Source organism: Lepidochelys kempii, chromosome 7 (assembly GCF_965140265.1).
Source record: "Lepidochelys kempii isolate rLepKem1 chromosome 7, rLepKem1.hap2, whole genome shotgun sequence".
Lineage (NCBI taxonomy): Eukaryota > Metazoa > Chordata > Testudines > Cheloniidae > Lepidochelys > Lepidochelys kempii.
The window spans coordinates 119,572,025-119,584,565 of NC_133262.1; the positions used below are offsets into that span (position 1 = coordinate 119,572,025).

Sequence of the window (12,541 nt, forward strand, 5' to 3'; positions counted from 1 at the left end):
GGCTAGGCAGCAGTTCTGCGGAAAAGGACCTAGGGGTGACAGTGGACGAGAAGCTGGATATGAGTCAGCAGCGTGCCCTTGTTGCCAAGAAGGCCAATGGCATTTTGGGATGTATAAGTAGGGGCAGAGCGAGCAGATCGAGGGATGTGATCGTCCCCCTCTATTTGACATTGGTGAGGCCTCATCTGGAGTACTGTGTCCAGTTTTGGGCCCCACACTACAAGAAGGATGTGGATAAATTGGAGAGAATCCAGCGAAGGGCAACAAAAATGATTAGGGGTCTGGAACACGTGACTTATGAGGAGAGGCTGAGGGAACTGGGATTGTTTAGTCTGCAGAAGAGAAGAATGAGGGGGGGTATGATAGCTGCTTTCAACTACCTGAGAGGTGGTTCCAGAGGGGATGGTTCTAGAATATTCTCAGTGGTAGAAGAGGACAGGACAAGGAGTAATGGTCTCAAGTTGCAGTGGGGGAGGTTTAGGTTGGATATTAGGAAAAACTTTTTCACTAGGAGGGTGGTGAAACACTGGAATGCGTTACCTAGGGAGGTGGTAGAATCTCCTTCCTTAGAAGTTTTTAAGGTCAGGCTTGACAAAGCCCTGGCTGGGATGATTTAATTGGGGATTGGTCCTGCTTTGAGCAGGGGGTTGGACTAGATGACCTCCTGAGGTCCCTTCCAACCCTGATAGTCTATGATTCTATGATTCTATTGTGTCCAGTTCTGTTAGCCACATTTCAGGCAAGATGTGGACAAAGTGGAGAACAGAAGAGCAACAAAAATGATTAAAGGTCTAGAAAACATGACCTATGAGGGAAGACTGAAAAAATTGGATTTGTTTAGTCTAGAGAAGAGCAGACTGAGAGGGGCCATGATAACAGTTTTCACCTTCATAAAAGATGGTTACAAGGAGGAGGGGAAAAATTGTTCTCCTTAACCTCTGAGAATAGGACAAGAACCAAGGGGCTTAAATTGCAGCAAGGGCAGTTTAGGTTGGATATTAGGAAAAGTTCCCAACTGTCAGAGTGGTTAAGCATTGGAATAAATTGCCCAGGGAGGTTGTGGAATCTCCATCATTGGAGATTTTTAAGAGCAGGTTAGACAAACACCTGTCAGTGATGGTCTGATAATACCTTAGTCCTGCCTTGAGTGCAGGGGACTGGACTAGACGACCTCTTGAGGTCCCTTCCAGTCCTATGATTCTCTGATCCCTGTAATGAGTGACCTCCACATACACACACTTCTTTCACAGCCAGAGGGGTTCCAAGCTGGGAGAACAGGTTGCAGCAGGGATCTCTAACGCATCGGCTGAGTCTCTTACATACAGACTCATAATAAGGAGGCTGTGTGGAAGCCAGCAGCATGCCAATTCTATAAATTTGCAGAATTAAACATTTATGCAGCCACATGCTCCCCCTTTCTCTAAACAGAAACTTGGTATTCAGACAGTGATTCTAGCTAATCATAAAAGTACACACTGCCAGTGGACCGACAGCTTGGAGGAAGTGGGAGATGAGCGTTTACTTTATGCCCATTTCTCTATTGAGAGCTGTTGCATGCTATAATTTCTAATCCAAAGAGGCAGCAGGCTTGGGGTTTAAGCATGTTTTCTGCTCCGTGACCCTGCCGTTAGGCATTTGGGGTTCCGGATTTCACCCCAACCTTTGTCATTTGCAGTGGCGTGTGTTGGTTTGGACAAAGCAGCTAAGAATGTAGTCCTCTACAGCCCAGAGCTGTCCTGCCCCACATCTTTGGAGAGAGTGTAGGGTCTGGGCTCCCCATCCCTGGGTCACAGCAAAGTCATACCAGGCACCTGTAATGATCCCGCCTGGGGAGGTGGGAGGGGTGCATAAGGTGGGGAGCACTTTTCGGGGGGTTGCGAGGTTCAGAGAGGCTGCATTTAGGATGCCGTCGATGCTGCAGCATAGGGGCTATCTTTCAAGGGGCTGCACACACTGGTTTGCCAAGCTGCCTGGTACCGACTTTCCTCTTTCTAGGTGGGTACTCCACACCTGCTCTGCTTCGAGGCCCCAGCCCCACTCCACCCCTTTTCCCCAAGGCCCTGCCCACCTCTTCCACCCCTGCTCTGCCCCCTCCTCCCAGTGCCTCCCACCCACCGAGGAACAGTTGATCAGTGGGACCCACCAAACAGCTGATCGGCAGGCGGCTGGTGGGTGCTGAGTACCCACTCTTTTTTTCCAGGGGTGCTCCAGCCCTGAAGCACTGACTCCTCTTTACTAGCCCATTCCCCTTGTACCAAGCCCCAGACACAACTCGATTAGAAAGCCTCATGTGGGGCCACGGGCAAGGGAGGAAAGATTTGGGATTTTGCATCACTCCAAAAGGAAGGTTCCTATAGAAGTCCAGCCTCTGGTCCCCACATTCTAGGGCAGAGGTGTCTTCTCCATCTCACTGGGCCTCCTGTCCTTGGAATGGCATCCCATGCTCAGGAGCAGGGCCGGCACTCCTTTGGCAAGCTGCATTTCATCACAGCGCGGGAGCAGAGAGCAACAGTGAAGTGGCTTTGTGCTATCGACCTGACAAGCGTAGGAGGCTGAAACGCTGCATCTGAGCCGATGAAAATCCTGGGCACTAAGGGCTTGATCCTATTCTCCTGAAACCAATGGAAGCTTTCCCACTCACTTCAGTGGCCGCAGGATCAGAGCACTCAATTCCCACTGACTTCAGTGGGCTTCGGATCAAGCCCTTAGGCAATGGTACCAGCCAATTTCAATTTAAAAAGTTCAGAAATGAGCGGCCTTTCCTTTTTATAAGTACAATGATATTGATTTCAACTTGGAGCATAGAGCCCAGGCCCCTCTGAGTGACTGCTTTCGACTCTCGAGACCCCAGGCTGTCTGCAACCCAAGAATGCCTTAGGAGGCACAGCCTTACATCCTCCTGAAGAAGAGTCAGAGAGAGACGCGTATGGCTGGGACTTGTCGGGGAAAGGCTCTGATTTGGGAGTTAGAAACTTAAAACGTATTCATGCCTAGAATCAAAAATCAGATCCAATCTGTATTTCCAGTACAGTACAATACAGCTGCGGGGCTGGATCTGGGCATGCAGCCCATTTAACACGGCAGGAACCTTACTGGATGCAAAGATTACACTAAGAAGAGTTCTGTCTGCCTAAGAAGCATGCCCATTAGGCAGCCATTCAGCAAACAAAGCACACTTGTCCCATAGTTTTCTTTGACAACTTGAGGCAGCAGAGTATAATGGACACAATGCACGTCCTGACCGCTGCTCGGGAACGGGGTGTTTATATTAAAGTCTGGTAATGGCACCTTCGCACTTAACATGGAAGTATCTGTTCTCTGCATGTCAGACACAGACAAGCTCCCTGTCGGGTCACAACAGCTGCAGGTTCCATGATATGTATGGATACCGAACGCTCTGCTGAATTTGGATTTTGAACAGCCCCCTCTACACTTTGACTCAGGTCCTGGTTCAAGCCCATCTCTAGCGCTGTTGCAAGACACAGCTTGATTTTTCAGGTCCCAGGGAGCATTCACAACGAGTTACGTGGGGAAAAAAATCGTCTGTTGATTTGAGAGCAGGGCAGACGTGATGGGGAAGTAACAGAGAGTGATTAACACTGGCTCCTACGACATCATTTGTACACTGCTCAATGGAGGGCTTCTGCGTTCTGATGCTAGCACTCAGCAGTCTGAGTACAGGGTTTACCTGTGGTGAGCAACACGTGGAGACAAAACTCATCTCCTGGGACCAGGCAGCAACAGGAATCAAATATCGAGGGCCTGATTCTCCTGTGCCCCACCTGTGCAAAGCGGCTGTAAAACGCTACCCCTTGGGAGATGCTTGCTTTACCCTTGCTTTTTGTAAGTATAAACGACAATGCAAAGTGCAAAGCAGTGCAGAACTGAGCTGGCCAAACCTCAGGTGATCCTTTGCCCCCTCCCTTCCCCCGTTATGTAAATCATTGTCCATCGTAGCTAAGGTAAGAAAACGCCACTAGGTCCCAGCTGTCCAAACACAGCAGAACACTGCAGGTCCGTAACCCTAATGGGTGGCCACATTTTGGATGTACTGTACGTGCACCTTGTACCCGTGTAACACACGGTCCACTTGGCAGTATCTTCGACTGCCTGGCCGCCTGGAAACGTGGCAGCCAGTCCAGTGTCTGTCACAGCCCTTACAGGCAAGCACATTTCATCATTTTGGCTAGGGAAGAGTAATTACATTACTGACATCCTAAATCAGTCCAAAGCGAGGACTAGCTTCTCAGCTGGGATAAGAAGTGGAGCACCACTGAACGTAGTGGATCACGTACTCGGTTGATCTAAATCAGGATAGCTGTATTGAAGCCAAGAGGCTGGATTTGCAGCTGATGGAAACTGGCACAGCTCCACAGAAGACAAGGGAACTATATAAGTCAAGGGAGGTTCTGGCCGCAAATCCCTTATGTCATTCAATCCTAGACCCCCCATATCAGGGAGCGCGGCTCTCCTGCTCTAAACTCTGGATTTTCAGCATCCCTTTGCCAGGCTTCCTTGGAAAGAGCCACCTCCCCGGCTAGCTTCTCAACATACCTTTTAAATTTGTAGATTAAAAAAACAGCCAAGCCGACAAAGACCACAGACAACAACATCAACATCGCTGAACTGCTGTGTCCGGTGCTGGAGTCCACGAGAGGCGCTGCAAAGAGAAAGGGCAGACAGTTATATTGGGAAGCCATTAACCAGGGGGGTCTGGGCACCAGGCAGCCGAACCTGGTTCTCTCTTTGCAGCATCTGCTTTCCTATCATCGCTGTGTGGGACATGCTGTTTGAGCAGAGCCAGCTGGTATGAGACAAATCAATTCCCCTGCCTTTGAAAGAGAAGCTCCTATTTGAGTTGGCGATGCCCTGTAACAGCTCCTGATAAAAACGCAGAATCAGGCTGTGCTGAGACAAACTCACTGTTCCCTTGTTAACTCTTCGGGCTGTCTTGTTTGAAGCTTTCACTGGAGCTGGAGCAGAAGCATAAAGGATTTGAAGGGTGATTCGATAAGACTGGTGCCGAGATGTTTTTATTTTGTTAGCTTATGCTGGAGATAAGCCCAAAGCAAAACCCTCCAACCAAACAGCCCCCTGCTGCTTCCCAAATTCCACAGCAGTTTGCAGCGCCGACCCACCTCTATTGATATGGTTTGGGTGGTTTATAATAGAGTGTATGCAGTGCCTTGTGTGGGTAGCTGCTCCCACCGCTGGTCTGGGGCAGAATTCTCATGGCCTAGTGGTCAGTGTGCAAGACTGGGACTGAGAACTCAGAACTCCTGAGTTTAATCCCAGCACTGACCCTCTAGCTTCTTGCAAATGATTTTAAGTAGCAGCTGAACTTTCCTGAACCTGCAAAGAACATTTGATCCAGGTTCATTATTACAACTCTCCATTGCTTATATAGCACAGTAGACATGGAGGTGTCTACACCAACCAAGCCACTCCTGGTCCCTGCCCTGATTCTTGCAATCCAAGAGGCGGAGACTGCCAGCACCCTGTTCTCAGAACTCCCACGGAAGCACCCAGCCTGCAGAAAGCTTGGCTCAGACTCTCATTGCTGGAAAGGGCTGGACCTCCTGAATCTAAACACTGTAGAGGGAAGGACCTGAAGCAAAAGCTCAGACCCAAACTGCCCTAGACTGTGGGAGGCCGGAAGGCTGTCCAGAATCTTCACCTGGATCTGAATTTTGGCAGTTGCAGTATTTATAACAAATACTGAGTCCTGAACTTGGAGATCTGGGTACAGATTTGACACTTTAATTCTAATCGGCTGTCCACCCCTGACCATCAGGGTCTATCATTCTCCCCCAGAGGTAACAGTCTGTGAGGGGCTTTTTGTTATTGTGGAGCCTGATGTTTATACCACCGGTAAGGAATTTGCTTCCTAATAAAAGCAATCTCAACGACTTAAATTAACCAGCGTCAGGCTGCCCCTGCCACCTATGGCCTGAGCAAAGGCAGTAGCTGGGAGAGAGGTCAGGAGCCATGGTCTAAGCTAGTTCTTGGCTCTGAATGTTTCACGAATGAGGAATGTGAATCCCATTATTCTATGAGACAAACTCAACGGGAACCAGAACCCCCATTTCCTTTAATGGGATCATTGAAATATTGCACGGCAGACCTGGCCAGGTACTTGCAAGGGGTGGTCAGCAAGAGCAAAAGCTAAAAGCTCTCCGGCCTCTCATCTCTCGCTAAGAGCACCACGTCAGGGTAGGTTGCAGGGCTGCCAAAGATTGGAGGGGATGTATTATGATGAGTGAAGATGGAGATGGAGAGCTGGTGCTTAATCTTAGTCAGGGCTCATTTGTAGAGATGGGTCACTCTCAGGCAAGTGTTCCTCCGGCAGATGCCTACATTTCCCTCTCATAAGTTCCATGCTCACTGAAAGAGCAGCAGCTGCCTGTATAGGACTGTTATAGCGACAATGGAGACGGCTGGGAATTTTGGGGGGGAAATGTTTTCTTGTCGGAAAATAAGGATTCATCGCAGTCTCAACTTTTCACGCGAATGTATCAGCCTCGATGGAACTTCCATTGGGAAGGTTTCTCAGGTCCAGGATGGAATTTCTGGACAAAGCCAAAAAGTGAGACTCCAATTGTTAGAGCACTCGTTTGGGGCATGGGAGCCCCATGTTGAAGTCCCTGGTCTGAATCAAGCAGAGCAGGGACTGTAACCTGAATCTCTCACACCCTACACAAGTGCCCCGAACCACAGAGTCTATGGGCTATTCTTGGGTGGCTTGGTCTCTCTCCCCCTCCCCAGTGCCCCCACTTCTAATTAGCAATAAGGGCTTGATCCTCACCCAGCTCTAATTAGCAATAAGGGTTTGATTCAATGCCCATGGAAGTCAATGTAAATGCTCCCACTGATTTCCCTGGGCACTGGATCAGGGCCTTATAAAAGATCTTTCATCTGAGTGTCTCAAAAAACTTTACAGATATTAATGCATTAACTAAGCCTTACAATGATGGTATTTTTATAAATGGGTAAACTTTGGGGGTTGGACTAGATGACCTTCTGGGGTCCCTTCCAACCCTGATATTCTATGAGGCACAGAGCAGCTACGTCTCACATTTTCAAAAGCGGCAGCAGACTTCGTGTGTCTCAGATTTTGGGCACCCAACTGAAGATACCTTGGGGCTGATTTTCAGAAGCACAGAACACTCCAGCTCCTACTGGCTATGATTGAAGTTGTCGGTGTTCAGCGCTTCTGGAAATCAGACCCAAAAGGTGTCCAGTTAGGGGTGCAAAAGTTTTGGCCAAGGTGACCCGCCCATGGTCATGCAGAGAGTCAGTGACAGAGCTAAGATTACAGCCCAGGAGGAACCCAGGCCTCTGTTCCATCCACCGGACTACGCTGTTTCCCTGACCGATGTCAATAAGTGGTGCAGATGCTTCAAGAACGGAGAGTGGGCAAATACCTTCCAATCTGACAAAAGAACAAGGGCCAGTGAACCATCTGCAGAAGGTTAAATTCAGGATCTAACCACAAAGACCAGGGAACCATTCCTTGAGCCCCAGCAGCTTCTTGTCACAGAGTGGGGTTTCTTCACCTAACCAAGCCATTTGCCTAAAGCGAGGTTTAATCAGCCCTTTCTCTTCTTCAGCTGAGCTACCTAGAGACATGGGAGAGGGTTGGGCTGGTGGAAGCAAGCTCTGAAGCTGGTCAGGCACCTCTGAAGAACATCCCCCTTCCAAAGCTGAATGCCTCTCCTTTAAACCATCTCCCCCCTCAAAGCTTAAGCGAACACACTTCCGGCCAAGGAGCGAGAGCTTCACTGATCTAGCCCCTCCTTTGGCTGGGACGGTATTAGCTTATCGTGGGAAGCTTTGGAAAGGAACCAATTTAAAAGGGGGGGGATAAACGTTACAAAGGGGATGTTTTTTGGAGGTTCTGATTAGATGTGGGCCTGAACCCATGATCCCACATTGCAGCACCCCAAACTCTCCAACAATTCGAGTCCCAATCTGGAGCCAAATGGTGTGGATCTGGCCCTTCTCCAGGGCTGACTGGCTAGTGGAGGGTCCTGTGCAGGGAGGGAGAATGCCGGGTAACGGGGAGCATACCTTTGCATTAGGAAACAGACCCCAGTGCCACCCAATTTCGATTGGGTTCTTTTGCTCACAGTGTGGGCTCCTCCTTAAATTCTGGGATGGAGCTAGGATGCAATTGCCAGCCTCTGTTCTCCCTCTGCCACAGCTTGAATGACTAAGAGACTCTCCGCTTTCCCCAGGGTCCATCTATCTATATGCCAGTAGCATGCTGGGGTGTGTCCCTGCTCCTGTGAGAAGTAACGGGGGAAGCACAACTTACGTGGGACTCCACACCTACCTAACGTCAGCTGCGTGACGTACACGATGACTTCGACGCCGGGCTTCAGCTCAAACTGGACCAGGTTCTGGTTGAGAGCATTGAAGAGGATTTCAACGACCTGGTGAACCAATCAGAGATATGTGGGGTCAAAATGGACAATAGTACCAGCAACACAGAACCTCTTGGGACGCAAGCAGTCTCTGAAAGCTAAAAGCTAACCCGTCCTGCAGCAGGGGGAGTGGGTGTAAGAGCGGTGGGAGGCATTTGCAGGAACTCAGTGTCGTTCCATGTGATTCTCCTGGCACAAAAGGTGAAATTTTAAGACCCCAGGAGTGTGCTATGATGTTTTTACTGGAAGGGAAACCAAGACCTGTAGAGGCCCAGAGTTTAAGACCAGAAGGGAACTCCAGATTATCTGATCTGCTCTCCTATGTATCACAAGAAAGCTAGACTTGGGTAGGAAGAAGATCCTTTGGGATCCCCCTCATTTTCTCCCAATCAACACTCTTGGGGCCTGATCCAGTGCCCGATGGAGTCATTGGGAACCTTCCCACTGAGCTCAATGGAGGTTGGATCAGACCATGGGTCAATAGACCAGTGGGCCAGCCTGGAGACACTCCTTCCCCTGCCGTTTCCAGGCCTGCAGCTCCTGTTAAAATAGGGGTGGAATCTAGTCCTGAAGGCTGTTTAACTCCCAGCCCACTCCCTCTGCTCAAATGATGGGGGACCTGGAGGGCAGGCTCCTTATGGGCTGGCAGTCCAGCATGCTGCACAGTGACGTTTCCATGGCGGGGTCACAGCGCACAGATCGTTGTGTTGCAATGGAAGCAGAACTCACAGAAACCTGGGATCGCTGCAGCATTGCACTTGTCCCTACCCTCTATGATAAAATTCAACCGAAGTCAGAAGGATCCCCACACACGGCCTTCCAAACCCGCCTTCGTGGATCCCTTAGGGACACTGAGCTACACACTTAAGAGACCGACCTTGCTGGCTTTCAATCGGCTAGTGTCATCTCAAGGGGATGACTTTGCTTAGCAGGTAACAAGAGCTTCTAAAGATTCTCTGTGGTCCTCCACCTTTCTTAATGCCTAGTTGCACCAGAGAGAGAAAGCTGTGGGATGCCTCCCACGAAGCTTGTGCTGTGTATCTCGTACACCAGTGGTGCACCGGAGAACACTAGCCAGAGCTAAGCTGCTTTCTCCTGCAGCATTTCACTCCGGGTGCTTTTGTAAAGCTGATTTAATCACTTAGAAATCCTGGTGTGAACATTGTAGCAGCCTGGTGCTGCTGTTTCTAACTCTCCTCTTGCCTGAACATTGCAGTCCCTATTCATCACCGTAATTACCTATTTATCTAAATGGATGGATATTGTAACTTCCAAATATAGTTTGCATGCGCTGATTGCTATTGCAGAATAAAGAGGTCTCCTACCAGTCGTACACAAGCAGAAGAGCCTGATTTATTTGTAGTGAGCCTCAGTTCGTTATCTCATTTCTCTGTCCTCTCTCCTTCCATTACTGTCAGGCGTGTAGGGTATTGTCCTCAGGCCACAATGGAGAGGGTATGACCCGGCGGCAGGCACTACTGTAACAGGGTCTCGCCACTGGGGGCGCTATGGACCATGGCATGAGAAAGGTTACGCAGCTCAGCTTCCTTAGAATCCCTCAATAAGCCATTGGGAAAGGCTATTTTTCTTTTTAAAATGGCCTTGCTTAATGAGAAATGTATGGGTCTCCAGCCCTGAAACGTGCCCAGTTCCCCAAGCTCGCTCAAAGTGGCTTCCAATGCTGCCCAGACTCCACATCTGGGCTAGGGTCTATCTGAACGTGGGATAGGCTTCAAGTCAATAGCTGCAGTTGAACAGGAGCACTTCTTTTAGAGAAACGTAAAAGCCCCAGGAGGATTCTGCGTGCAGTGAGTGTCCACGCAAGGTGTTCTTTGAGCGTAGCTGCATTCTGTGCTGTGACCCCCACTGCTTACCTGCTCCAGATCGCCTTCGTGGCCTTTCCTCCTCTCCGTCGTGTTTTTGCGGGGTAGGATGAAGAGCTCAGCGGAGGTAGGCAGGCCAGGAAATACCGCCACCAAAATCTGCTCGTCGGGGATACCAGTCGCCTAGGAAGAAGAGACGGCAGCGGCATTCGAAGGTCACTCAGTGCCTTTTGGTCCTGCCCTTTGTTCTTTCAACCTGTTCCCTTCCGAAGAGCTAATTAAGTGGGTGACAGCGAGCTGCTACCCATTGTCTGGGGAGCTCAGGTTCTGTTACAGGTAACATAGCTCTAGTGAACTGCGATGTCCACTCAGTAGGACCTGTGACGGAAGCTCTTGTACAGAACCACTCCTCCTCCTTAACCTGTAGAGCAAAGGAGGGGCCTGACCATACCCACGGATCCAAAGAACCCAACCTCTGCGAGGTTTAAATACAGACCTATAGTAGAGCCCGATTTTTGTACATCTCCTATCTTTATAAAAAGCTGACTCAAAACCCCAGATCCCAGCAGCCTGTTTCAGCACACCCACTGCTGCACACACAATTGATGGTACCTGAAAAGGAGGGTATGAACCCCTTATGCACTTACGGATCAGGTTTCTGGCCACCCCGATGCCTACTTTTCATGCATAGATGGCTGTCTAGCTGTGTCAGCTGGGTGCGCCCTCACTTTTGTAGGCACCACCAGTTGCATGAGTGTAGCTCAGAGGTTGTAGCTGAATATTTGGTCCCAAGAGGATGCAGAGACAAGTATTCTTAGATTATTTCTATTTTACTTTGCGCCTTCTGGTGCTTGCGATACCAGAAAACAGTCAGACGGTCTTTTTTTTTTTTTTTTTTTTGCAAAGTGACTCTAAATTTGGTAAAGGGGTAAAATGTTCCTGTTTCGTCAGATGAACCACGTTTTCTCACAGTGTGAAAATTAAATTGCTGAAATTCCACCAATGGCCAATTTTCCCTGTAGTTTTGCTGCCTGCGAGAACCGGCAAATAGGAATGTTAAAATGTAAAAAAAATCACATTCTGTTTCCAAGAACAGCAGAAAATAAATGTGAAGGAAAAGTACACGACGTTTCTCTTGCTTCGAGCCCATTACAATCAGGAATTTTTGCTTTGATCTATCACCTGATGCGACATAAAAACAGAGTCCCTGGCAGCTTGATAGCATTAATTATTCCATGCCACTTTTATTGTTTTTGCAAGAATTCATGAGTGTTAGCTCAGAATGTCCTGGTAAAATCCAAATGAGGGTTAGTTACATGCTGTCTCAATGAGGTCCCTCCACCTCCTGCTGTTTTAATAGGATGAGATATTCTTCACTTCCTGTCTCAACCAGTTATGTAGGGTTGATATGTGCTCCACTCCACAGGAGGCTAAATATCAGTTGAAAAGACATCTCTCTCATTCCAGTACAGATATAAGATAGATAAGATCAGTGGTGAGCTGGAACCAGTTAAATTTAGAAGCCCTTTTAGAACCGGTTGTTCCGCAAGGGACAACCGGTTCTAAAAGGGCTTCAAATTTAACAACCGGCCAAAAGTGGCGCCTTAGACGCTGACTCCCTGGGTGCTCCGGGGCTGGAGCCCCCATGGGGAGAATTTGGTGTGTGCGGAGCCCCCACCGGCAGCTCCTCGCCCCGCGCCCGGCCCCAGCTCACCTCCGCCCCGCCTCCTCCCCTGAACACGCTGCCCTGCTCTGCTTCTCTGCCCCCACCCCCCGGATTCCCGGGGGGGGGGCGCAAGGAGGGCCACCTGCACTGCAGCAGGTAACCCTGGGGTAGGGGGCGCGCAGGGGAACCGTTCCCTGCCCCAGCTCACCTCCGCCTTCCTGGGCCTGAGCGCGAAGCCACTGCCTGCTTCTCAGCTGCTGAACAGCTGATTCACGGGAAGCCGGGGGGTGGGGCGCGGAGAAGCAGGACAGGGCGGCGCGTTCAGGGGAGGAGGCGGAGGCGGAGCAGAGGTGAGCTGGGGTCGGGCGCGGGGCGGGAAGCTGCCAGTGGGGGCTCTGCACCCACCAAATTCTCCCCATTGGGGCTCCAGCCCCAGAGCACCCAGGGAGTCGGCGCCTAAGGTGCCACTTTTGATGTGATCAGTGGGGGGAGCGGTCACTCCCCCGCTCCCCCCTAGCTACGCTCCCCCGCCCCTAGGAGCCAGAGGTGCTAGGAGCTGCCCCAGGTAAGCACCACCAGGACTCCCCACCTCGCCCCCCGGCAGGTCCCTCTGGCTCTTAGGGGTG

General features: G+C 50.2%; 1 protein-coding gene across 1 annotated transcript in view; it reads right to left on the minus strand.

Moving 5' to 3' along the window:
- Positions 1-12,541, minus strand: part of SORCS3 (sortilin related VPS10 domain containing receptor 3) — a 481,141-nt gene that overhangs the window by 5,678 nt on the left and 462,922 nt on the right. The window contains exons 23-25 of the mRNA XM_073354429.1: positions 10,301-10,432; positions 8,336-8,435; positions 4,555-4,660 (exon numbers count right to left, since the gene is read on the minus strand). Coding sequence (XP_073210530.1) covers positions 4,555-4,660; positions 8,336-8,435; positions 10,301-10,432 — 338 coding nt within the window. The remainder of the gene's footprint in view (positions 1-4,554; positions 4,661-8,335; positions 8,436-10,300; positions 10,433-12,541) is intronic.